This window comes from Peromyscus eremicus, chromosome 2 (genome assembly GCF_949786415.1).
Source record: "Peromyscus eremicus chromosome 2, PerEre_H2_v1, whole genome shotgun sequence".
NCBI lineage: Eukaryota > Metazoa > Chordata > Mammalia > Rodentia > Cricetidae > Peromyscus > Peromyscus eremicus.
Window position 1 is genome coordinate 77,119,216 of NC_081417.1, and position 27,647 is coordinate 77,146,862.

A 27,647-nucleotide genomic window follows, 5' to 3' on the forward strand; every position below is an offset into this window, starting at 1 on the left:
GCTTGGCATGGGCTTCTGAAACCTCAAAGTTCACCTCCAACAAGGCCACACCTCTTAATCTTTCTAATTCTTTCAAATAGTGCCACTCTGTGGTGAGTGAGCATTCAAATATATGAGCCTATGGGAGCAATTCTTATTCAAACCACCACATAGACACATATTTATTGTGTGTGGGTATGGGCTGGGTGTCTTACCTGGGGTTTCTATTGCTGTGAAGAGACACCATGGCCACAGCAACTCGTAGAAAGGAAAGCATTTCATTGGGTGGCTTACAATTTCATAAGCTTAGTCCATTATCATCGTGGCAGGACATGGCAACATGCAGGCAGACATGGTGCTGGAGAAGGAGCTGAGAATGGAGAAGGAGTTACATCTTGATCCTGCAGGCAACAGGAAGTTAGCTGAACTAGGTATAACTTGAACATACGAGACCTCAAAGCCCGCCTCTACAGTGACACACTTCCAACCAACAAGGCCACACCTACTTCAACAAGTCCACACCTCCTAATAGTGCCACTCCCTATGAGCTTATGGGGGCCAATTATATTCAAACTACCACAATGGCTGTGGGCATGAGCAGGCCATAATGCACAGGTGGGGTCAGGGAACAGTTTGCAGGAGTCAGTCATCTCCTCCTATTGTATGGATCCCAGATGTTGAACTCAGGTCCTTAGGCTTGACAGCAAATGCCTTCACCTGCTGAGTCATTTTGCTGACTCCTTTTTTAACCCAGTGTTTGACAGATTTGCTTGTGCAGTGCTGTTGATTTGTTTGTAACACTGAGGATTATTTCATATAGCCAAGATAGTAGGAACCAATCCAACCATGGGCAGCTACCTGCCCTCAATTATCTTCAAAGTGTGAGGTACAAATTTACTCCATTGTTTTAGGCAAGGTTATGTTTATGAAATAAGTTAGAAATGTTTCCTTTCCTCTACTTAGGACCCCAGGCTGATTTTGTCCTGTTGGTTTCTTTGTGACAACTGCCGAGGTCACACTGAACCTGTTCCACGCTTTGTAAATGTCAGTCCCAGCCTTCAGCCTAAACCAACACGGGCCCACCCTGAGTTCTGCCTGGCATGGTCTGCTCTTGTTTCCCCGGGACCCAGACTGATCCTTCAAGAGCGCCATTTTGTGAGAAGGCCCATTCCAGAGACAGTCTGGATGGCAGAATGCTAATCATAGACTAGGGAGGCCATGATCGGGTGTCATCAGGTACTTGATCATTCACCAAGTGAATAGACAAATTCAGGAGCTCATTCCAGGTTTGATGGGCCAACCTGGGATGAAAGTGGGGGATACTGGAGCAGTGAGATGTATACCACAACACCAAGGATAGTCAACAGTTTGGGGATTCTATTGGGGTGTATCTCCTAGGTCACAGAACTTGGAGGACCCTCCTGAGGGAGGCCATAGATTAATGTGACTGACTGCCCAGACATGTGCACAGACCATATGCATTACAGTCTTATAATGACCCCATGAACTGCGTGGTGCCGGAAGGAGAAGTACCAGAAGTTTCTCACCATCCTTTGTGAGAAGTCTTTGACACTGAACTCAGGACCCTGAGGAACAAGTCAGCTGTGGGGCAGTCCCTCTCTAGCTTTTCAGTGGCCTGTGTGACTCCTAAGGTTGGATTCTAAGGCGTGACTTGAACCATTCTGTAGAGAGGATGCTTTGGCATTCTTAGGGTCCAGCAGAGAAGGCTGACCAAGGCATCGTCTTGTGAAAATGCCAAGGCTGATAACCAGAAGTCTGAGGATGAGACACAGTTTCTCCTTTGTCTCTGGGGCCTGTGACAGTCCTTCCTCAGGCTTAAATACTTGAAGCCTCTTCTGTCAATTACCCCTCTTTGGAGACTGGTGTCCCATACCCCCCCCCCCCCCCCCCCCCCCGCCTGCTGCTAAGCCAGCCTTGCTTCTCATGCGACCTCTAGTGACTGTTGCTGGTATTACTTCCTGCTCCAGGGATGGGTTTTGTTCCGCTAGACTATGGAATAACCAGGCTGTCCTGGAACTTAACAGTGTAGCATGGGCTGCTTCAGACTCATAAAGATTCTCCTGACTCTGGCTCCCAAGTACTGAGATTACAGGTGTGAGCCACCACACCCACATCCTAGACTGTTTCATTTTACGTGCTTTGGAGAAGGCACTTGACCTTTTTCCTGGGATTTTCTTGGGAGGGGGGGCTTGATCCTAGCATACAACTGTTTTCTAAGGCGATTATGCACATTTTACAATAGAATTATTAGCTTATTAAGTACACATTGAATCTCACCTTGTGCCTTATTCTCCTGGGATCCAGCAGTCAGGACAGAAGGAACAACACTGTGAATTAAAAGGACTGGTAGACGACGATTGCAATGATCTGTGTCTTCCTGTGATTTTACAGTTTATTCGAGATGGCAGGCACTTCAGCAGCTGGAGATGATACAGGGCACTGTAAGAAAATGACTTTCACAGACCTGTAAATAAAATCTTGTCTGGCGAAGATGTCAGTGTGAGAAACAGAAGCTAGACGTAGACTGTTTCCTCTGCTTCCTAGACATTTACTGTTGGAAGAGGGGTTGATGGGAGATGACCTGGACACTTGAGAGGTCAGGTGAAAAGCAATAGTCATCAACCTGGCAATGTGATACCTAGTTCTGGTTTTATGGATTTACACAAATAGCATGTAGAATGCCCAAGGAATTACACATTCTCACCTCACAGTTGCATTATTCCTTCAGATTCTGGTCAAATAGCAGTTGCAATCATTGGATGCTTTACTAAGAGTAAGTAACTGGCTCAGAGCTATTTGGCTGGTAAGTAGTGGGTCCAGACTCCAGCGTACTGGCTCTAGAGTCTAGAATCCAGAGCATGCATGCTTACCACTCCTCTGTAATGTTTATTAAGGCTTCAGTTAAAAAGACAGTCGTGAAGAAAGGGGCTGGAGAGATGGCTCAGAGGTTAAGAGCACTGGCTGCTCTTCCAGAGGTCCTGAGTTCAAGTTCTAACAACCACATGGTAGCTCACAATCATCTATAATGAGATCTGGTGCCCTCTTCTGGCCTGCAGGCATATATGCAGGCAGAACACTGTTACATAATAGATAAATCTTTAAAAAAAAATGTGTGCCGCCACCACCCAGCTTCAAATTTTTTTTTTTACTTAAAAACTCAGTAGTAAGTTTTAGAGCTATATACTAAGTACTCAGGGCTGAAATGACTTTAAGTCTAGAATTAGTTTTTAAAATTCATCAAGTCTTCAGATGGAGAGATGGTGGTAAAATCTTGGTATATGTTTGTCTAGATGATGTTTGTGACATGTATGTGGTCTTTACCATCTTACCTTATTTCCATAATTAAAGAGCAAAAGATATAGCTAAAGAATTTGAAGACTTTGAAATATTATTTTACTGTTAGTATATAAAGTCTTTATCTCACTTATGCAGCTAAAAGTAATGAGTTTCAATAACTTATTATTGTAATTGTGGCTATGTAGAGGAAAGCTCTCTTCTCTATGCCAATAGCTACTTTTCAACTAATCCTCAGTGTGATTCCCGGTCCCATGTCTCCCCCTCACTCCTTAAAATCAATACAATGAGTCAGAAGAGGTCACAGAGACCACTCCTTCCAAAAATGCTCATTTTCACAAACACGGAAATGAAAGCAGAGAGAATTTGAATGATTAGCTCAGAGTTGAAGTGGAGCTTTTAAAGGAGGCCTGTTTCCAAACGCTTGGAGGGTTCAAGGAAGAGTAAGAGTTTGAAAACCTAGGCTTTTACCAATGGTGGTGCACTCGGGAGGCAGAGGCAGGCTGATCTCTTAGTTTGAGGCCAGCCTGGTCTACAGAGCGGAGTTCCAGGACAACCAGGGCTACACAGAGAAACCTTGTCTCAAAAACAAAACAAAAACAACAACAACAAAAAACAAACAAACAAACCCTGGGCTTTCTGGCTCCATACATCCCAGCTCCCCTCAAAAGGAGAGTGTGTAGGTTAAAAGCTGCAGCTCCCTGCCTCCCTCCCCCTCCCAGAACCTCGCTCTCAGCCTCCCTGCAAGCCCTTCTACATGATGTGTGTCACATTAGACATCTGGGATGTGAAGTGAGGAAAAGATGAAGGAATTGGGACTTCACCCCAACTTTTGGATATGAGTGGACCCCTTTATTCAGTGCGTTTCCTGTATACTTCTTGTCACAGACCCCAACCGTGTCATCCACAGTGGCCATCATAAGAGAACAGCCCACCATTGCACCCTCTCAGAGATGCATTTGAGTTTTGTGACACTAAGACCCATGCATGTCTTTGATCCAGAAGCGAAGGCCAGGCCTTTCCCGCCTGCAAGAAGTGCTTCTCTGGGGGCCGAGGTACTCAGTTGGTAGAGTGTTTGCTTGGGTTCAGTCTCCAGCATTGCAGAAACCAGGCATTGTGGCTAAGCTTGGACTCCTAGCCCCTGGAAGGCAGAGGCAGGAGAAGTGAGTTTTGAAGCCAGTCTGGGCTATTATAATGAGTTCAAGGCCATCCTTGACAACATGAGATACTTACTGTCTTAAACAAAGTTAGTTTCCAAAGTGCCAATCCTTCTGACATCCTGCTGTCATGGTCTGTGACAGAATACATGTCCCTTGGACATTTGGAGCCCTCGTCTGTCTGTCTGTCTGACATATGTTTTTGAAGGATGATGACGGTTTTAGAGAATGTGCCTAGAGGCCCCACGCTACTGTTTAATTAACCATTAATCTGCCCGCCTGACAACTCCCGAGGGGTAATCTCAAAAGCTAAAATCTTACCTTTCCGACTCTGTTGTCATCCATTCCAAAAAGTCTAGGGCGTCTTTGGGTCTTTAGCAGGTATGGTAAATGCAAAAAGCTGCCCAATTAAGACTAGTGTCTCCTGGGAATCTGGAGTCTCCTTCTCAGTCAAAGACTTTGTTGTAGCAGGACAGGTCAGCTGATAATTGGTTACCTCTGGTGAAGAGGACAGAGGATGTCAGGATCATGGGTGGCCTGGGATGGCCTTCATAGAATCTCAGCTTCCTCACCTGTAAAAAGTTGATCTCTATGGTGCTGCCACCTCTTACGATGTGATCTCAGAGAATTCATGTCGCCACAGCCTTGGAGCTAATGTCCTATCTGTCCGTCCGTCCGTCTGTCTGTCTGACATGTTGCAAAATGCCTGCCGGGCCTATTTGAGTTCCCTGACTCTTTAGATCTGGTGGCCCTGAGATGTGTGTTGAATGTTTGATCTTGTAATGAAACCCTTCCACTTAACCATGACTCTGTTCTGCTCTCGATTTGCAAGTGTGTGTGTGTGTGTGTGTGTGTGTGTGTGTGTGTGTGTGTGAACCAGTTTCTTTCTTTCTAAAAGCAGTGCTGAGCAGACAAGCTTAGAAAGGGTGTTTGTTCTCTTCATGTTGTTTCAGGGAAAATAGAGAAAGTCAAACCTCCTCCATCCCCCACAACTGAAGGTCCCAGCTTGCAGCCTGACTTAGCCCCTGAAGAGGCCGCCGGAACCCAGCGGCCCAAGAACCTGATGCAGACCCTCATGGAAGACTATGAGACACACAAATCTAAAAGGCGCGAGAGAATGGATGATAGTAGTGTAAGTTTTTCCTCCTTTCCTTTCGCTTTTCTGAGGGTGACTGTCAGTGTGCTATGCTTGTGTCCTAGTTCAGACCTGGATGTGTGTGCATTTGTCTGGTTCTCTTGCATCGTGGATCTGAAACTTATTTTTAAATGAGTGGTTTAATGTACTTTGGGGGGGTCTTGTTTCATATCTCAAAAATATCTATCATCAAGAGCTGGTCGTTTGGCGGCTAAGTCAAGCTTGAGGTGGTGGGCAAGTCTGGTACCTGAGATGGTGGGTGTGGAGGGAGGTAGTGTGCCTGTGCCCTACAGTGAAGAAAAGTGCACCCTCTCTGGAAGCACCCCCAGGTTTCAGAATCTATGCTGTGATCAATCCTTATGTGTTTCACACTGCTCAAGGTACTGACTGTGTTTGGGGCTCTTTGTGAGGGTAGTCATACAGGAAAGAGCCATTTTAAATGACAGCTAAAAACCACACAACTTCCCATCTACCTTCAACCCCCAGAACTGTGCACATGCTGGTCATGTGCTCTATGAAGGAAGTCATCTGCTCTTTGGTGTCCTTGTCCAGTAAAAGACTTATGAGGTATGCTGAAATATCCCCCACAAGTCTAGGGGCAGCCCTGGAGTTCATACAAACACTTGAGAGTCTCTGGCATCAGTATTCATCTCATCAAAGCACCCCCCCCCACACACACACACGCCATTACACTGAGGTCACAACAGCTCGGATTGATAGACTACCTAGTTTCTGCCTGTTGTCCCGGTGTGTTTATATGCACAACATCCCCTCTCACTCTTCAGAGCGTCCCAGTTTGGATAAGCTGTGCAATCACCCTCAACTCAAATGCTCTGTGATTCACAGTAGGAAGTCCCTGCCAACTCAATGCCTTTCATGTCCTGGTTGGATAATCCCAAGTTCAAGGGTTTCTGGAATGAATGCCAAATGCTGAAGGCTTCTTTTCAATCCGAGTGATAAAGAGAAGATGAAAGCACACACATCCCTCTGCCTAATCATGAAGGAGTGCTTGCTTAGCTGCCCTGCAAGGCCAAGGGGCCTCTCTGGATAGAGGCCTGCCCTGGGTAGCTGGTTGTACTGGGTTTCACCGGGCAGCTGCCAGCCGCAGCTTATGTTCACTAAGTCATGTGAGCAGCCCTATTATTTGGGCAGTCCCTCTTTTGGTGTTGTTGGTCCCAGTTTGAAGTGCAGTCTTAGCAGCATACGATTTCTTCTCTCCCTGTGATTCAAAAGCGTACATCGGCAGCTTTGCTGGAAGCTAGCCGAAGAGTCATGGACTGTTCAGGTGTGACCCACACAAATGCTTCCTAAGCGCAGTCTTTGTTTCTTGGGTGTGCTTTTTGCACGGGGGTGCAGATGTTACGTGAGGGCAGCACATGGCCATGTCTGGTAGCACAGATCTGTAATCCCAGACACTGGGAAGCTGACGTAGGAAGATAACACAATCAAGGTCTGCCTGGGACAGTGGAAGGAGATACTCGTGTCAAAGGCAAAAATCTAGATCCCTCCTTCAGGCACACTGACACTCAGGCACCCACCTAGGGAATGCCAACCAGAGTTGCCTCTTTGAATGAATGAGGCTGCCTGGAGTCAGCATTCTAATGTACTAATGACCTCCTGTCTCTATTCCACCCAAGCAAGCAATCCAACATGTCAGCTAAGGAAGAAACCTACTAGTGAATCAGTTTGTTTTTATTATTATTTAAAGGTGGGGTGTCTTGAGCTTTTCCTGGTGTCACAATAGAGCAAAATCTGTCAATTGTTGAAAAATTTTTAGGGAAGAGGACAAAAAAATCTATCCAATCCCTTGTACCCCTCCTTGCCCCCTTTTAAAAGAGGCCCAAATCTCAAAAACCCATGCTCAAATTGCTTCTTGAGAAATTATACGGGCATCAGCCAAAATTGATTTCCAAAGCACCCACTAGCCCTTCTCATGCAGGGCACCTTCCCACTGTCCTGTGTAGAAAAGAACAAGTCTCACCCCCTCCCCGCAGTTGGTCCCTAACCCCATCTCCATTTTTCCTTGTCTCAGGTATGGGGATGATGATAAGGAGGAGGTGGGTTGCTTAGCAGTTGTTAGCCTAGAGCAGGCTCTCCTGTCTCTAGGAAGCTAACGGTGATTCTGGTCAAAGCCATGCAACTCTGTTCTCCTGGCCCCGTTCACACACATTGTTCGCAGGGTGACCCGTGGCTTCTTTGATTTTCTACCCGCCAGGAGCCTCCCATAACACGTGCTGGCATCTTCAGTTGTGGTATCACCCTTGATAACCTTTCTGTGTGCTCCTTTGAAGACTAGAAGCCACACCAGAGCAATGATGGTCTCTAGAACCCTACCCACGGTTCAAGGGCCTGCTTCCTGGGTCTCTGCACTTGATGAAAACTGAAGGCTGAGGACTTCCCTTATTTCTCAGAGTGCCTGCCTAGCATGATGGAACCCTGTGTTTCATCCCCAGCACCTCATAAACTGGGCTTGGTGGCACTTACCTGTAATCCTAGCTCTCAGGAGGCAGAGGCAAGAAGATCAAAAATTCAAGGTCATCTTCTGCTACATGGGGAGTTTGAGAACAATCGGGGCTGGAGACCCTGACTCAAAATATAAGTAAATTAAAAAAAAATCATACAAAAGATAAATTGACTGGGTCCCGACTGGTAGAATCCTTGGCCAGAGAGGGATGTGGGAAAGCCACACTGCCTTTGGTGGCCTTTGTCATGTTTCTGAACTATCCTCTCCTGCTAGGAACAAGGGGCTTGTTTGAGGGAGAGCTCAGTTGATGACAGGTAAGAAATTGAAACACTGAGCCTTTTGGGACTGTCTGGGAGGCTCCGTGTCAGTGACAGGAAGTTAGTATCTGTGGATGACCAATGACCTCATTTGTTTAAGAAAAAAAAAAAAAAGCCCAGACAAAGAACATGACAACTCACTGTCCAAAGGTTTCCCCCACTCAGAACTCGGGCAGACCGCTCCTGGTAGTCTTCACCCATCTGGACTGGTGACCCTGTTCTGTGTTATCTCCAGGAACTAAGAGACCATTCCATTTCCACACCAGTCCTAAATATAATCATTTCAAATGATTCTCCAAGGACCATCCCAAGCTTGGAATCTTAACCAGACCCACGAGGTTCTGATGAGGGAAGCTGTGGTCTCCTTAGTGAGATAGTACCACCCTCAGGGCAGGTTTAGAGAACCTGCCTCCACAAACCTGCCCCTCCCCCATTTCTTCCCCTTTCCCTCCATGTCCTCCTTTCTTCATTCGATTAATGGGGTCTTGCTGTAATGACACAATGGGGTACAAGACTGTAAAAGGTTCAGAGAAGCCCACAGGAAAAGCAAGGGCTATTGGGTTACAGAATCCATCAAATCCAGAATGGCCACCTAGGTCCTTGCTGGTGAACAGCTGGTTGGACAATGGGGGAGAAGAAATCTTGTTAATTCAGTGTGCAGAAAATAAAAACAACAACATCTTGAATTAACAAAGCCTGGCTTATCTGATATTTTTATTAATGAGTAACAGAGTATCTACTTGCCTCAAGAGATACAGGCTTCTTTTAAATAAACAAATATCAGATGAAGCAACTCCTGCAGAGGTTATGTAATGGCACCTACCCGCAAGCCTCATCCCTCCTCCTCACTTCTGGCATGATGCCAGTGCCCAGCCGCCAAGGGAGGGGAGTCTGTGAATGTGTCTCCGCCGTGTACTAACCCTGGTTTTTTCCCTCTCTGCCAGTACACCTCTAAGTTACTGTCTTGCAAGGTGACTTCCGAGGTACTTTTCAACTTGTCTGTCTGGGTTCTGATGCATGCTTGATCCTGGTGCACACTGTCGTGGACTGCTGTCTCCTGCCGTGTTCAATAAGAATGGCAAGAAAAATGCCTTGTCTCCACGTGTGTTTTCTGCCTGGCCTTTCTGACTCAAATGCTGGAGTCCACACAACAGTGAACACTGCTGTGCTGTGCTGTACTGTGCTGGGAAGGGCGGGGGGGGGGGGGGGGGGGTTGGAGAAAACCTTTGTCACCCATGGATCTGGAAGACGTTGAACTAGAGGGCAACTGTTGGCAGGCTGTGTAGACTCCTTTTTTCTTCAGGCACAAGTAGCAAATATATTCTGGTCTGGTTAGCACACAGTGCCACCGCTGCAGGCTAAGCTCGTGATTCTGACTAGTCCTCTACTAACCTTAACACGATTCCCAGAGAGCCCTGCTCTATGAATGTCGGTGACTTATTTCAAAGGCAAACCATCCTGAGCTCTCCCTCCTCTCTCCAATCTTGGAACCTGTATTTTTATTTTGGAAGCTCAGCCGAGCCATGGTCCAAACCATCTCCTTCCCCAGACAACTTCCTTTTACACAGATTTCACAAATACATGTGCTGTAAGAATGCAGTACTATTGGGGCTGGAGAGATGGCTCAGTAGTTTAAGAATGCTTGCTGTTCCTGTGGAAGATAAGAGGGAGTCTGTCTTCTAGCATCCACATCTGGTGGGTCACAATCTCCCGTAACTCTGGCTCCAGAGGATCTGATGCCCTCTTCTGGCCTCTGCAGGCACCTGATGAATGTGTACGTACATGCATTCACATATACACATATCTGCTCACATACATGCACACATGAGCTTAAAATTTTTTTTTAAAGATTTATTTATTTATTATGTATACAGTGTTATGTCTGCAGGCCAGAAGAGGGCACCAGATCTCATTACGGATGGTTGTGAGCCACCATGTGGTTGCTGGGAATTGAACTCAGGACCTCTGGAAGAGCAGTCAGTGCTCTTAACCTCTGAGCCATCTCTCCAGCCCGAGCTTAAAATTTTTAAACAATTTTAAAATGCAGCATTACACACACACACACACACACACACACACACACACACACACACACACACGATAGGGATTGAATCCAGGACACATACACATTAAACAAATTTAAAATATTTAAAGCCCAGCATAGTGGCACATGACTTCAATCCCAGCACTTGGGAGGCAGAGACAGGAGCATCCCTGTGAGTTTGAGGCCAGCCTGGTCTACATAGAGAGTTCTAGGGCAGCAAAGACTACACAGAGAAACTCTGTCTTCCCCTCTGGCCCCCCAAATTAAAATTTTTTAAATGCTGTATGTATATATACACATACATACATACATACATACATACATACATACATACATACATATGCATGCATGCTTGGGATTGAATCCAGGGCTTGACACACGTCAGAGAAGCACTCTCTAAGTTATGGTTCTAGTCCTTTTTTTTTTTTCTTTTTAAAAAAGCGTTTTCTTTTTCCCCCCCACATTTCTCTGTTTTTCCTGTAATTTTTCATTTCTATAGTATTGCACTTTTATTTCAGAAAAATTGTTTCAAATGTACAGAACTGTAGAGAGAATCATTCATCCACCCAGTTCACAATTTATGGAGGATTGACTGTGAGTTGGACACTATGGTAGAGCCCAAGAAGGCAGCAGCAGGCAGCTGCTCCTGACATCATGGAGCCGGCTGCCTCTGTCCCTGTCCCGTTCCTGTAATTCCGGAGCACTGTCTTCCAAAGGATTCGGTGTGGCAAATCCAGGCCAAGCCCTCTCGTTGCTTCTCCCAGTTCCCGTTTTTCTGTTTCTGTCACCCTTTCTCTCCTCCCAGGGATCACCGTTCGTGGGATGGGGATCATTGTTGTGCATGGTTTTAAACTACACCTGTGTTTGCACACGGAAGGAACACCTTAGGGTTTTTTTTTTTGCATGCTTTAAACTTTCTGTAAGTGCTAAGTCACATGATGGCATCCTCTTCTTACTTTATTCATCTGCTTTTATTTTATGTGTTTATTTTCAAATTCAGTTTTATCTTTTATCTCATGTGTGTGATGTTTGGGCTGCATGTATGTCTGTGTACCATGAGCATGCAGTGCCCTTGGAGACCAGAAGGCGGCATTGCATCCCCTAGAACTGGAGTTACAGATGGTTGTAAGCTGCCATGTGGGTTCTGGGACTTGAACCTGGGTCCTCCACAAAAGCAGCCAGTTCTCTGAACCACTGAACCATCTCTGCAGCTCCTGTTCCACTGTTCTTTGATATGTCCCTGTTTAACTGGTGGTTCTAGTGTATTCGTTAGAACTGCTGAACAGTGTTCTGTTGAATGAGTCCATCCTTCCCTATCAATTTCGTGTTGATGGAACTGTAGATTAAGTCCTTTCTGGTGAACTTTCTGGGGTTTTGTTTGTTTCATTGTTGTATTGTGCTGGGGATTGAAGCCAGCTCCTCTTGCAAGCACCGGTAAACATTACCACACATCTTCCTGGGCACATATGGAACAACGTCTCTACCTTCAACCGGGCATACTTTCATTTACCAGCTCTTGCAAATGTTCTTCAAGTTGGTTGTATCAGCCTCCAGCACCACATGTATTTTGATGATGGCTCATTATTAACAAAGTCACCGTATTTTGTAGCTGTAGATTTAGTCTCTTGGTGACGGATGTGTAAGATTTAAAGCTAACGTTGAGACGATCACGGCATGTACCTTCCCCGTTGTCTGACTGCAGTCCTCATTTAGGAAGCAGCCCTTGGAGAACCAGGCCCTGCTCTCCCATCCTCACTGAGTCAATATGGTTTAGAACAGAGAAACTCTGGCCAAGGATGTGTGAGGAAGATAGATTTGGGCCCAGTCGGTCTTCAGCTGAAGTAGGAGGATCTCACGTTAGCTTGAATATTGATGGAGTCCTTTGCTTCATAGCCCTCACTAGACAGCCACCTAAAAGTTGAACAACTGTCTTGAAACGCCCAAGCATTAGAAAGAATATTCGTTTTAGAGGCTGTTCAACAAGAAGTGATTGTTCTTCCACCAGACCGGAGATTGAATTAATTGGTGAAAACAGTAAGAAAGCCTTAAGTTGGGTTGTAAAGGGTGCTTGCTGGTGCTTGCTGCTCCCCGAGTCTCACAGCTGTTGAGTCGCCATGTGGCTTGATGGCCTCGAGCATTGACACCATACCTGAAGAGCTGAGTTTAAATCCTGGCCTTTCCTTCCGCTGACTGAGAAATGCAGGGCCAAATTACTTACCCTCCCCGGGTGTCAGCCTCCTAGGAAGTAAACGTGAGCAGTAATGGCATGAAGCTTCCAGGACGGGCCTGAGCATTACAATAGTAACTGGCTCCGAGTACTTGGGATTGAAAGTGTGCTATGTCTAGAGCCCCAGAGACATTCACTTTGGGCCCAGAAAAGGCTTTAGGAAGGAAAGTTAAGGTGCAGTAATAGAAGTATCATGAGTTCAGAGTTTACTGTCAATTTAGACACACACCCTCCCCCACATCTGTTCGTACCTCCCCCGAGGGCTTGGCTTTTGGATCTTCCCAAGCCCTATTGCAGGACTCTACTCCAAGATAGTCCCCAGTTCTAAGCTTCCAGAGCCCAGGGGCAGCTTTACACTGGGGTTCTCAGCCATTTCAGTACTGGCTCATTCATTTTCTTTTCTGTGTCCTTACTGGGAGATTTAGATCTTACCAGAAATTGGGGATCTCATGAAAAGGGCATCCAAATTAGCAGGGGTGAATTAAGAGCTCATTATTGCGTACATGAGCTATTTGAGTTCTTGACCGATAGATGTTCAAATTCAAGCTTTGCTAAATGTTTCGACAGTTATAAATATAATTTTCCTGCCTGCTGCACCTTTTGTTACTGAATTTTATGAGGAAAGGAACTCTCACACTCCCACATGCTACACTGTTCCTGCGACGTGTTGGGAACCCCGTCAATACTGGTGAAATGATGGGATAGATGAATGTTAACATGGGTTTCTGAAGTAGGGAAATTGGACTGAGATTTACTAAATATTAAAACGAGACTTAAAGCCACGTGTGGTACCCACATGCCATTAATCTTAGTACTCTGGGGGATGAAATACGTAGATTGTGAGCTCTTGGATAGCCTGGGCTACATGATAGGAACTTATCTAAAAAAAAAAAAAAAAAAAAAAAAAGAAGTCACTGGAGAGACGACCCAATGGTTAAGGGCACTGGCTGCTCTTCCAGAGGACCTGGCTTCAGTCCCAGCACCCACATGGGGGCTCACAGCTGTCTGCAACTCCAGTTCCAGGGGCATCTGATGCTCTCTCCTGGCCTCTGCAGGCCCCGAGCACACAAGTGGTACACAAACATCCATGCAGGCGAAACACTCATATACATAAAAATAAATATATCTTGAGGTGGGGGAATAAATGGGTTTAACTAGCAAGACAAAAACCCTTTTTGTTATTTTTATTTTTTAAGGAAAGCTTTTTTTCAGAACCTTGGCTTTATTTTCCTATGCCTGGGAATGTCTCAGTTTACGTCTGGAAGGCAAACCCGAGCATCACGGCCTTTACATTACACATCACGGCCTTCCTTATAAAATCTGTGCTCATATTCCACTCCAGGGTCTGTACCCTTTCAGATGCTGGGAAGAATTATTTGAGGACTGCCCTGTGCTCCTGAAACTGTTTGTCCCTCAGGCAGACTCCACGCTGTGGCTTTTATTATGCCCATTTGACATGGGGATACTGAGGCACTGGAGTTTGTGACTTCACACAAGATCACACTGTCGCTACGATTTAAAACCTAGACCTCATCGAGCTTCAGAGGCCATACTGCCTTCTGAGAAAGCCCATGCTGTTAGGGCAAGTGCAGTCTCTAATGAGCCGACAAAGAAACTTGAAATACAAGGTGAACAAGAGACAAAACTGAAGTGCAGGGCTCAGGAATTACAATTCATCGGTGTTGTCACTCATTCCCATGCTATCACACCGTGGCCAGAAAACCCCTGTGTAGCTACCAGGCTGGGCAGCATGCTTTCTTCCAATGTGTGCGTATGCACAGGACTGGTCATGACATGGCTATGGTTCTTAACGGTGCAGCATTCACACAGCCAAGGTGTGACTGCTACATCCCACCTGTCAAGTCCAGCTGTCCTATGTAGGGAGACGTGGGGAAGACCTCCCAGATGGAAGCATCCAGATGCTCTGGGTAGTCCTTGCATTTGACACAGGTGCAAAGTAGCATGCTGGGATGGACCTCCGTTTTTTAGTCTCCCCAGCATTTGCTTCCACGTGGCATCTTCCTACCTCTCTGGAGTTGCCCACATCACTCTCCCTTGCCTGAGTGATCGTTTCAGGACTTTTGAAGTCAAATACTCTGCAGCCTGTATGAGCACTCTGGTGTCCATGAGCCTGCTTCTGTTACTGTGGCCTGACCGGTGTCTTGGCCCTCACATGCCTTTTGTGTGGATTCCATCCTGTGCAAACTAAAAACCGGAGCAGGTGGCCTGATGTCTTCTCGGGAGGCCACAAATGATTCTAATAAACAGGAGGGAGGAAGGTCCCACCTCCATGGGGGCGAGCCTACTAGGCCTTGATGTTGTCACCTTTAATTTCTTTTATTATTAGTACATATGACTTTGATGACACACACCCCAGAATGCTGATGACTTTTATGAGTCAGTTAAGAGGGTTTGTAGTTGTGCTGTTCAAAATGGTGATTGCTAGCCCCAGGGGCTTATTTAAATTTAAATTGTAATTCACTAAAATATTTCATTTCTCAGCTGCCTGTACTTCAAGGGCTTAGTGGCCACATGTGGATAGTGACTGCCACTTTGGATGGCCCAGATGAACAGTTTCAGTATGTTGTAAAGGTCTGTACACAACAGGACTGGACAGCTTGTAGAGAGCTCTGGGAAACAGGTAGGGCTCAGCCTTAAGAGTGTTTGCCCGGTGTGGTCAATGCTCCAGGTTCAGTCTCCAGCACCACCAAAACAGCCCCCCAAAAAACCTGAGGCAGAGTCAAGTCTAGTTTAAAGAAACTAGTAAATATGTGACCAAAAAAAAGATACTGGAAGCCATGTGTCAGATAATTAGTGGATTTTGCTTTGAAATGAAGTCTTATCCAGCTCCTTCCATCCCCAGCTCCCTTTGTTCAGTCTCTGCTCAGCAGTACCAGATCCTGTATCACCTTCGTCTTGTGAACATGGCATTGAGTGAGGAAATGGAATGGAGGAAAGAAAAAGAGGAAGTTGGTTTTTGTGAACCCTGTTAATTTCTCTCCCTCTTTTTTCAGGTCCTGGAGGCCACACGGGTTAATCGAAGAAAGAGCGCTCTGGCCTTGCGCTGGGAGGCAGGGATTTATGCCAACCAGGAGGAGGGGGGCGACGAATAAACTTCCTTCAGCCCAGGAAACTCCTTTGCTGAAGGAGTTTCTGCAAAGAAACCAAGAGATTATCAATTCAGAAGCATTTTAACTAACTATTTATTAAAGTGCATACAAACTCAACAATCCTCATGTAGACCAGAAGCTGCAAAACACAATGATTTAAAAAACAAACAAACAAAAAAAACAAAAAGCAAAGCGAAGAGGAAGTCCACCCATCAAACTCTGAGACCGGAGAGTCAGAAGAGAAAGGATTTCTTTGTGATTCAAAGAAGTCCCTGGCTTTGGACCATTCCACAACCAGTCCAAAGGGACACAGGCATGACAAAAGTGTCAACGTCGTTGCTGCAGGCAGAACTGAAGCCAGCCTGGGCTGGGTGAGGAGGAGGAAGAGCCAATGGTGACACAGTCATTCCAAGGCAACAAACGGCCCGGGCTGTTCCTCCACACCAGCTTCCCACCCCCTTTCTCTCTTGAGGCATCAGACGTGTTGGGTTGACTCCATTTTTCTCCAGCAGCTGTAAAACAAATGGTGTTTCTTTCCACAGTTGCCCAAAAAGGGCGATGAGGATTCAATCTCTGTCATGTGTAATCATTTTTAATTGGGAACACTTAATGGCCACAATATATAAAATCTGCATTTTAAAGACAATATCTTTTCATGTTGCAGATGCAATCTATTCTACAGTAGGAGGTTGAGAACGGTGGGGGAGAGAGCCAAACCAAATGGGTTATTAGCTTTAGGACCTTCTCTGCTTATCCTGGTGACTGATCAGTTTAGGGAAACACACTTTCACAGTTATGTTTCTTCATATGAAAACTATATTTAGTGGGCAATGACTATTTTTATGATGGGATGGGGGAATAGGAACATGGATAAAATCTGTACACATTGAACAGCTTGGTTCAAGATGGTAGGGGTATTTTTAGAATGGCAATAATTGGAAACAAAAGGGGGCAGACTCTGCCTTAGAAGGGTAGATGATCAGGAACACAGTGTTTATAACTATTTTGTATTTTAAAATGGGCCTTAGAGGTGGTTGGGGCATAGGATGGACTGTTTTGGATCTGAGAAAGGCAACATTAAAGTCTTGGAGGCAGAGAGAGAAATGGGGTGGGAGGGAGAAAGAGTGGGAAAGGAAGGAAGAGAAATTATTTTTGCTGAACAACCAGTGTTTTTCAGGATGACAAAGAGAAAACTATAGAATAGAAATTTAAGTACAGACGTGGAATCAGCTAAAAATCCTAAAGATGGTGTGTATGCTTTTGTGTGCCTGTATAAAGGGTGTATGTTCATGAGTAAGGTATGGCGTGTGTGTGTGTGTGTGTGTGTGTGTGTGTGTGTGTGTGTGTGTGTGTGTTGACTGTGACACTTGGGTGGACAGTATTTCCTCCACAGCTGTCTGCCAGCATCAGGAGCGAGTGACAATTTTCTTTTTTTTATGAAAAGGGATATAAAGGCACAGGGCTGACGCAGTATTTCTAATATTGAACTGACCTAACATGGTATTTGCATGAGTCATGATTGTGAAGATTTGCGCAGTTTTGTATTGATAAGTTGACATTTAGAACACAGCCTATTTATTCTCATGCTTTGTATTCATGCCTCATGAGCTATAGAGGATTCAGCTTTACTCTTTCTCTCATTTAAAGCAATATGAATAAGGGGTTCACTCATCAGGTGCCCTGAGTTTCTGGATGCGGAAATGTTTCATTTCTGGCAAGGAGGGGGCGGGAAAGGGGGAGGGGAAGGAGAAAAAAAAGAACTAACCAGTCTTCATTATTTTTCCTTTATTTTAAAAACTATTTCTTGAAAGCAATAATTAAATCAGACCTTGCTAAAATTCATTTTTGTTTTTATGTTATGTCATAAGATTTAATATGTTATTCTAATAAGTAGCGACTCCACCATATTTATATATACCTTTCCACATGTTATCTTTGCTCTTTTTATTAGACTAGTGTTGACTTTAGGGGAAAGCTTATTCATGGATAAGTAGTGGGCACAAGGTAAAAAGGAATTGTCGAGTGACTTATCAGGATCTATAAAACTGCCAAGGGACCCTGTAACTCAAAGCCAAATTCTGCAGATGGTAGCCAAATTGTACGAGGGAAGCGCACACTGTCTTTAGATGGTTCATTCTTTTAGACATGATGTTTTTAAAATGCTAGACATTGGGGACAGAAGACAAATGAGAAGCTGCTGCAGGGAATTTGCTTTCTAATAAGGGAGGCTCGTCCAGAAGCTAATGTCCTGGAACATGACATCCATGTCAGGTTAGAAGTCCTGCTAGGTGGATGGCCACACTGGCGGGCACATCTTTGTCTAAGGATTTCCAGCTGGAGGCCCCAAATGCCAGGCTTGAGTACACAGTGATGTGGGTGTTCCTTCCCTTGGGAAATACAGGGACAAGGACACATGGGGAAAGGGTAGCTGCAGAGTCCCATGGCCCCACACAGTGGTAGTTAGAACGGCTGGAGGGTAGGATAGTGCTGGGTCATACAAGAAAAGACCTGCTTCACGTTTTCTGGATCTGCTGGAGACTGGAGGCAGTGTAAACCAATTCCCTCGGTTTTCACTAGAGGAAACAGGCCTCATGATTTCCTTACATTTCATGTCCTGTTTGGAAGGGAACCTTGGACCCACACAGAGGTCACATTGAGGAGAGAGTTGGCAGCCAGTCAGGGGGCCACACAATCCATGGAGTTACTTCGGTGGCACATGAAGTGCTCTTTTGACTGCAGTAGATTCAGCAAGAAATTCTGAAGGATCAGGGATTTATAGAGCTGGGGTCCCCTGCGCCATACGCCTTTTGTAGATAAGGAGACACCCAGTTTCTGCGACTCTTTCCTGGTCACACAGCTTTTTTCACTGGCCCCTCCATTTCCCAGTGTTACTCATTTCCCTGAATTCTAATGACTGCCATCTGTTTCCTTGCTCTCCTTGCTGACAGGTGTATTCTGTTAAAATGGATATCACAGCTCCATGGGAGAGCCAGCTTCTCTCTGTGTTCTTGGGAGATGTTTTTGTTTGGGGGAGGGAGGGTGTTGTTGAATTGTTTTCCTTATTCAAGACACATTTGAGCCATTGCTTTGGACACATCTCTGTGCTAGGCTCTAGGATCCCACGTGGGCCCCTGTCACTTTCCCAACATGAACCAGCCAGCAGATCCCTGGAGGGAAATCTGTCCTGCCCCATAAGCCTGAGGTGAGAGGCTCCTCACTAGTTTTGCCTCAGATGCTTGGCTCTCCCCTGCATCAGCACACATGCTTGTTAGTCTCAGCCCTAAGAAATGTTTAGCTTCTGTAGATGTTAAAAACCTTCCGGAAAGAACTCCACACCGAAGTGTTGATACAATCACTTTCCTCCAGAGCCAATGACTGACGGCCTTGGCTTTCTTATCTGGGAATGACGGAAGCAGGACACAGTGCATGTCCTTTCCTCTGACCCGTGCATGCTGCCCACCCTAGGCAATGGCGTAGAAACAGTATATAGATCAGTGTCCACACACACACACACACACACACACACACACACACACACACACACCCCACACCACACACACACCCCACACCACACACACACACACCCCACACCACACACACATACACACACTAGAGTAAGGAACATCAAAACAGTGTTGATTGTTGTCTTCAAAAATATTTTTTTTCACCTGAAGAATGGACTTAAACTATGTATTGAAAAAAAAATAGCTTAAGTGTTAGAGATGGTGAATGTACCCAGTTTCAGTTATAAAACCAATTCCTGAATTTTAAGCATTCAGTGAGCTGCCAATTTTTATTTTGTGTTGCTCTTTATCCAAATGACTTTTCCTTTTTTTTTTTTTAATTGGAGGAAGGGTGGGGCGGGATGGGCGGGGCAAGCAGCAATACTGTGTTTGACAAAATTATACTCTGTACCTGGCTTTCCTGTGTTATGTTAACCACTTAAATGTTTTTATTCTGCTTCGGTTTTATAGTGACTGTGAGGCATTCGATGCAACTATACAATTATTTTCTCATTAAAACTCAACATGTGTGTGGTGTTTTTCTTTTTTCCTTTTTTTTTTTTTTTTTTTGGATGGCTATTTGTTTGACTGTGGAAGGAGGTTGGGAGATCGGGTGGCCAAGCTTTGAGGGCCACGCCGATGTCCTGGGTCTCTGCCTCAGCTTCCCCATGTATGGGACCAAAGAAGCACTGGTAGCTAATAAAACATCCCTGTGACAAGCCCTTGTCAGAAATGACGCAGGTGTCCCTTGATGAAGTAGTTGGACTTCAGAGTCCACGCAACAAAACGAACCTGCAAGCTATGCCTCCGGTGTAGACTTGGAGCTCATTCGTGTGGGTGCACACTGTGTATGTGAAGGTCAGAGGTCAACTTTAGCCGTTGAACCTCAAGAGCTGTTTTATGAGGCAGGATCTCTCCGGGGCTGAAACTGGTTAAATAGTCTAGGCTGGCCCTAGCGATCTACCTGCTTCCATCTCACTATCACTGGGATCATGTGTGTGCCACCGTGTCAGGCTTTTTCCTGTGGGTTCTCGGAATCGAACCCAAGTCCTTGTATTTGCCCAACAAGCACTTTACCAACCAAGCAGATTCCTCTGCCCTTAGTGCTAATCCTTATCACATTCCCAGCATGCATCTGTATTTGGCTCTCCTCTATGAAGGACTGTTGAATTACGGGCTTGAAGAAGCACAGAAGAGCAGGAGTTCTTCAGAAAACTCCCTTCCTCCTCCACATCTGCCTGTCTCTCCTCCCTTCCCATCAGTCTCCAGGTTCTCCATCTCCTCACCCAGCCCCTGCACTTCCTGAACCCTGTCCCCCAGTTTCCTGTGTTTCCCAGCCCTGCCTCTTTCTTATGCTTTCCAGCAGCCTCTGCCTTCTGTACCCACTTGGGACTCTTCAGTCTTTTGTACCCAGGATTTCCAGCCAGATCCTCTTACTCTGAACATCTGGGAGGGGTCTCCTGTGGCACCCTGTCATGGACAGCATCTTCTCAACTTTATTTGTTGAGAGTTCTGACTTTGGCCAGGAATGTGGCTGAGTGGTACAGTCCTTGCTTCGCACATGTAAGTCCCTGGTTCCGTCCTCAGCACTGAAAAAAACAAAAACAAAAAAACAAGCCTCGTGAGGCTGGGCCTGGTGTCACACATCCATAATTCCAGCACTCAGGAGACACAGGCAGGCGGATTGCCACAAGTGCAAGGCAGCCTGGTCAACAAGTTCCAAGCCAGACAGGGTTATATTCGACTTATTTCCAAAAAGTGCACCAAAATAACAAAACCCCTACAAGCCAGGGGTGACAAGACATACTTACACGGAGACAGGAGGATCAGGAGTTCAAGGTTAGCCTTGGCTACACAGTAACTGAGATCAGTCTGAGCTACATGAGATTGTATCTCAAAACAATACATGCAGAATACAGTTTTTAAAACAGAACCCCTGGGGTGTTGCAGATACAGTGGCTCTGGGGAGCTTTTGTGCATCACCCCAGCACCGCAGTTCACCATCTGTGGGTCTTGGTGAAACAGCTTTGAGATGCCTCCTAGATTCTCAAATGAAGTACCTCTAACTGAAGACAGCAAATTAAGAAAAAAAAGTCAGTGGTGGAGCATGCCTTTAATCGCAGTGCTCAGGAGGCAAAGACAAGCATAGCTCTGAGTTTGAAGCCAGTCTGGTCTGTAAATTGAGTTCCAGGACAGCCAGAGCTAGTATACAGAGAAACTCTGTCTCCAGGAGGAAAAAAGAGGAAGATAACTGTATCCATATATGTTTAAATTTTAATTTCAGGGCAAGATAAAGGAATTTGTTCAAACATCAAGAAATTTTTATTGTGTGTAGTAGTAGCAATGATGAGCTGGCTTAATGTAAAAATTCAACAGTGGGCTGAAGAGATGGCTCAGTGGTTAGGAATGCGGACTGCTCTTGCAGGGGACCCAAGTTTGTTTCCCCAAACCAAGGTCAGTCAGCTCACAACTGCCAGTAACTCCAGCTATAGGGGATGTCCTCTTTTGCCTATGTGAGCACCTGCACACATGTGCACATACTCGTATACAGATACACACACGTACATGTAATTTTCAAACTTAAAAGTTTCTTTTAAAAAGTCAGACATATGTTTGTTTGTTTGTTTGTTTCTCCCAACACCTTTGGTTTTGACGCTGAGCACTTAGACCAAACTCCAGCCCAACTTCTTTAATGTCTTGTCACCAGATGAAGAATATTTTATTGTTTGGCATTACTGTGAGTTTGGCATCTTGGGAAGACAGACCAGCTGTTGAGCAATAAATAGTCAGGCAAACAGATCACCGACAGTAACAGCTCAGTAATGACATTCGTACTTGAGAGTTACAGGACTGAAAAGCATCTCTGGGCTATTCAAACCAAATGGTCCAGCCTGACCTAGTGTGCAGACCTGTGTCCCCAGCTACTTGGGAGGCTGAGACAGGAGGATCACAGATACAAGGCCAGCCTAGGCAACTTAGTGAGACCCTGTCTCAAAAAGTGAACAGAGAATTGGGGGTGTATCTCTGTGGTAGGGCATTTGTGTAGTACAGAAGTCCCTTAACTCAGTGGTTCTCACCCCGTGGGTCGAGACCCCCTAATGTGTCACTTAAGGCCATCAGAAAGCACAGATATTTGCATTACAGTTCATAGCACTAGCAAAATTACAGTTATGAAGTAGCGATGAAAGTAATTCTATGGTTGGGGGTCCCCACAACATGAGGAGCTGTATTAAAGGGTCGCAGATTAGGAAGGTTGAGGACCACTGCCTCAGCTGACCATGGGAAGGGTGGAGCTCTGCTGTTTTCAGTTAGATGATGCTCATCTTTGCCCTCTAGTGGCCACACGGTGGCAGTGGTCCCTAAAGGAAAAGCAGTCCCTAGCCAAGCGCCTTCCCTGGGGGCTTCCACCCTTCGGAATAGATAGGAATTTCTCAAACACTTCCATGAGAAACCACCGTGCGACCTGGTGTGGTGACTCACACCAGCAATCCCAGTACTTACTTGAGTGGCAGAAACGGAAAGATGGCCATAAGTTCAAAACCAGCCTGGTCTACATAGTGAGTTTCAGGCCAGCCTGGGCTACATAGATATCCTCTCAAAAACAAAACAAAGAGCTGGAGAGATGGCTCAGCAGTGGAAAGCTCTTATTGTTCTTACAAGGAGACTGATTTCGGTTCCCAGAACGCATGTCAGGTAGGTAGCTCACAGCTGCCTGTAACTCTAGCTCTGGGGAACCTGACACCTAGCTTCTGTGGGTCCACCACATCTGTGCATACACACAGAGACAGACACACATCTGTGCACACACAGAGACAAATACACACATCTGTGTGCACACACAGAGAGGCAGATATCTGTGCACACACCCACACACACACAGACAGACACATCTGTGACATACACACACATACAAAGACAGACACACGTCTGTGCACACACAGAGACATCTGTGCATACACACACAGACAGACACACGTCTGTGCACACACACAGACATCTGTGCATACACACACAGACAGACACACATTTGTGGCATAACAGAGAGACCGACACACGTCTGTGCACACACACAGACAGACACACGTCTGTGCACACACACAGACATCTGTGCATACACACACACAGACACACATCTGTGGCATAACAAAGAGACAGATACACATCTGTGCACACACAGAGACAGACACACATCTGTGCACACACAGAGACATCTGTGCACACAGAGAGACAGACACACATCTGTGCATACACACAAGTAGACAGACATCTGTGGCATACATACAGAAAGACAGACATACATCTGTGGCACACATACACAGAGAGACAGACATATATCTGTGGCACAAACACAGAGACACACATCTGTGCATATACACACACAGAGACAAACACATCTGTGGCATACACACAGGGAGAGACAGACACATCTGTGGCACACACACACAGAGACACACACACATCTGTGGCATACACACACAAAATAAAAATAAATCTTCAAAATGAAACAAAGCTGGGTTGCTGGTGTACATCTTTGTGTGGTGATATATTGTGCATCTTAATAAAACTTATCTGAGGATCAGAGGACAGAGCCAGCCACTAGATTAGACATAGAGGTCAGGCAGTGGTGGCACACACCCTTAACCCTGTCACTCGGGAGACAGAGATCCATCTAGAGCCCTGTGAGTTCAAGGCCACACTGGGAACAGAGTCAGGTGTGGTGGCACACACCTTTAATCCCAGCACTTGAGATCTCATGCCTTTGCTTGGGAAGCACACACACCTTTAATCCCAGGAAGTAAGATGGCAGGGCAGAAAAAGGTATATAAGGTGTGAGGAAACAGGAACTCACTGTCTTGAGGCTGAGGATTTTGTAGAGGTAAGAACATGGCTGCTTGTTCTGTTTCTCTGATCTTTCAGCTTTTACCCCAATATCTGGCTCCAGGTTTTTTTCTATTAATAAGACCTTTTAGCAATTCATGTTACACCTTTGATCCTAGCGCTCTGGTGCAGAGGTGTATCAGTTTGAGGCCAGGCTAGTCTCCATTGCCAGCTCTAGGCCAGCCAAGGCTACATAGCGAGATGCCATCTCAAAAAAGCAGTAATATTATTTATATTATAAATAATAAGAAAAAAACAAATTATTTATAATAAAGTAGTAAAACTAGTACTTTTAAATTCTACCTTTGGGTCAAATGTGGCGGCGACCATTGTGGCCAGGTGACAGGAAACCCCTGCATGCCTCTCCCAGTAGTAACAGCCCACAGTTCTTACCTGCGGGCTCTGTAGGAGACTCTGTGGTGAGTGCATCACATGGATTACTTCAGCCACTTTTTATACCACTTTTAGCATGGTCTCCACATTACAAGTGAAGAGACATGTGTTCAGAATCTGAGTGACATGCTCAGTGGACAGAGACAGAGAGGATTCCAAGCTAGGCAGCCTGCACCAAAGTCATTCCTCCCACAATTTTCTCCTCATCTCAGTTCAACAGCTAGCTAAGCTCTTGTCAGGCAGGCTCGGCTTTCTCTGAGAGCAGAGAAACCTGTCTTCAGCATGAGCCAGTTGCAAACAGGTGGACTGCTATTGAAAAAAGAAGTCAGGCTGTATACCTTGAGGCACAGGGATATGTGTGGCATGCAGACAGTATCATTTCCAAGGGCCAACTCTGTAGCTGGATAGCCTGGAATTCACTAGGGAGCCCACAAAAAGACTTGAACTTGCATCCATCCTCTTGCCTCAGCTTCCCAAATGCTGGAATTACAGGCCCAAAGCACCATGCTCAGCTTCTGATACGTTTAAAATTTACCCTTCTCGTGAACATGGTGTATGACTTTCTCTGAGTCTGTTCCCTTTATCTCTGGCAGTTGGGCATGCTGGAGAAGGTTGGAACCTAGAACAGGCATGTACTCTCTATACTAGACTCTGTGTGGTAGTTTGAAAGAAAATGGTCCCCTGAAGGGAGTAGCACTCTTAGGAGGTGTGGCCTTGTTGGAGTAGATGTAGTCTTTTTGGAAGAAGTGTGTTCCTGTGGAGGCAGGCTTTGAAGTCTCATATATGCTTAAGATACTCAGACTACTTCCTGTTGCCTGTGAGTCAAGATATAAGAACTCTCAGCTCCTTCTCCAGCACCATGTCTGCCTGCATGCTGCCTTGTTTCCCACTATGACAATAATGGACTAAACCTCTGAAAACGTGAGTTACCCCAATTAAATGTTTTCCTGTTATAAAAGTGGATGTGGTCATGGTGTCTCTTCACAGACATCTAAGCACATTTTTAAACATATTGTAGCTTTTTTTAAAGAGGTCTTCTGTGTCTGAGCCTGGCTTGTAGTGCCTGTATTGTTCTCTGATCATGCAAGACAAATCATAAACTGCATGTCAGCCACTGCATGGCTCAGCTTAGCACATGGCACTAATGCATGGTTCTGGCAGCTGGCTCCAGCCTACAGGCAGCAGCCAGGAGATGCATCTCTATGTGATACTGAGAATCAGGCCACCTGAGAGATCGCAGGACTAGGAATCCACATCCTAGTGGATTCTTGTCCAGAACTTTTCTTAGCTTTCTCAGGCCCTGTGTTTGGATATTCAATCCCCACATTGGGTGCCATGTGTAATGAGTCTTTCTCTGTCCCACCAGCCAGCTCCCAAATAACAACGTGGAGACTTCTTATTAATTATAAAAGCTCAACCTTAGCTTAGGCTTGTTCCTAACTTGTGGTGATATTGTGTTCCCCAAAATATTGTGCACCCTAATAAACTTATCTGGGGTCAGAGACCAGAACAGCCACTAGATACAGAGGCCAGAAAATGGTGGCACACACACCTTTAATCCTAGCATTCCTAAGGCAGAGATCCATCTGGATCTGAGTTCAAAGCCACACTGGAAACAGCCAGGCATGGTGACTCATGCCTTTAATCCCAGGAAGTGATGGGAGAAGCAGAAAGGTGTATAAGGTGTGAGGACCAGAAACTAGAAGCTTTTGGTTAAGCTTTTAGGCTTTTGAGCAGTTCAGCTGAGATCCATTTGGATGAGGACTCAGAAGCTTCCAGTCTGAGGAACAGGATCAGATGAGGAATTGACAAGGTGATGCGGCTGTGGCTTGTTCTGCTTCTCTGATCTTCCAGCATTCACCCCAATAACTGGCCTCAGGTTTGATTTTATTAATAAAACCATTTAAGATTCATGCTACACTAACTAGCTCTTATAACTTAAATTAACCCATTTATATTAATCTATGTTCTATCATGTGGCATTACCTCTCTTCCGTCTTGTACCTCTTATTTCCTCTCTGTGTTTCCTCACTTCCTGCATGCTTAGATTATTCCTTTCCTTCCTTTCTCTCCCTGGAAATCCCGCCTATACCTCCTGCCTAGCTATTGGTCATTCAGCTCTTTGTTAAACCAAACAGGAGGCATCTTGGTAAAGACACATCTTCACAGTGTGCACACACATTCTGCAACAGCCGTGAGTCTCACGTGGACCACTTCCTAGTCATTCTGACTACAGAGCTGGTGTGATGAAAGAAGATTGAGGCTGTCTTCAGTAAAGGACCACCCCCAAAAAAGTCAAGTCGAATGACAGTGAAACCCAAAGGAGAGGGTCTCTGAAGGCCCTGACAAGGGCTGTGCTTGGTCTCATAGAGATGTCACCAACCTTGGATCCCTGGTTCCATCTCCAGCACTGAATAAACCAAGTGTGGTGTCACATGCCTATCATCCCAGCACCCAGAAGGTAGAGACAGGAAGATCAGAAGTTCAAGGTCATCCTTAGCTTGATAGCAAGTTCAAGGTCAGCCCAGGTTACATGAGATCTTTTTTCAAAAAACAAGAACAACACAAAATACAACCATGATCAAGTCAAGCATATCCAGGTAGGCAGGGGTCTTTAAACAAAAAGAAAAAGGATTAGAACTATTATCTAATCTAGAGGTTGGGGTGCCAGAAGCCACAGCTTTCCCCACGACTGGTGTTTTCCTCCTCTTGTTTCTCAGCTGGGGCTGAGGGACTTGGCAAGCTACCAGGCCTTGATTATGAACCTGGGTTTAGGGAATTCAGGGGGTGAATTCAAACATAGCCAGGTGACGGAGTCGTCGGGATACAGATAAAGGGGAGATGAAAGGGTGAATAAGTACCCAGAGGATGAATCATCTTTCCGGACCGAAGTTCTAGAGGAAACTCCATGTGATAATTACCACCCTAATTCCAAGTACTAAAATTACTGGTTCAGTTCCTTGAATGTTATCAAGGAATTCTGCTCATTAGCTGTGGGGAAAACACCTTCATAGCAGTTGAGAATTTCCAGGAACGTATGGGGAGAAATAGAACACTGAAAGTAAGTGAGATGGGTAAATGGATATTTGGGGAGATCAGAGAGGGTGAACCAATGTTTCAAAGGC

General features: G+C 45.5%; 1 protein-coding gene across 7 annotated transcripts in view; it reads left to right on the forward strand.

Moving 5' to 3' along the window:
• The window catches only part of Palm2akap2 (PALM2 and AKAP2 fusion), a 339,394-nt gene extending 323,076 nt beyond the window's left edge, over positions 1-16,318 (forward strand). For 4 of the 7 annotated variants that reach the window (XM_059254389.1, XM_059254392.1, XM_059254395.1 and 1 more), the window contains 3 exons: positions 5,405-5,583; positions 9,312-9,350; positions 15,653-16,318. In XM_059254389.1, coding sequence (XP_059110372.1) covers positions 5,405-5,583; positions 9,312-9,350; positions 15,653-15,751 — 317 coding nt within the window. In that variant the 3' untranslated portion in view covers positions 15,752-16,318. The remainder of the gene's footprint in view (positions 1-5,404; positions 5,584-9,311; positions 9,351-15,652) is intronic. The other 3 variants (XM_059254390.1, XM_059254393.1, XM_059254391.1) reach the window with 2 other exon arrangements.
• Positions 16,319-27,647: the final 11,329 nt, after the last annotated feature.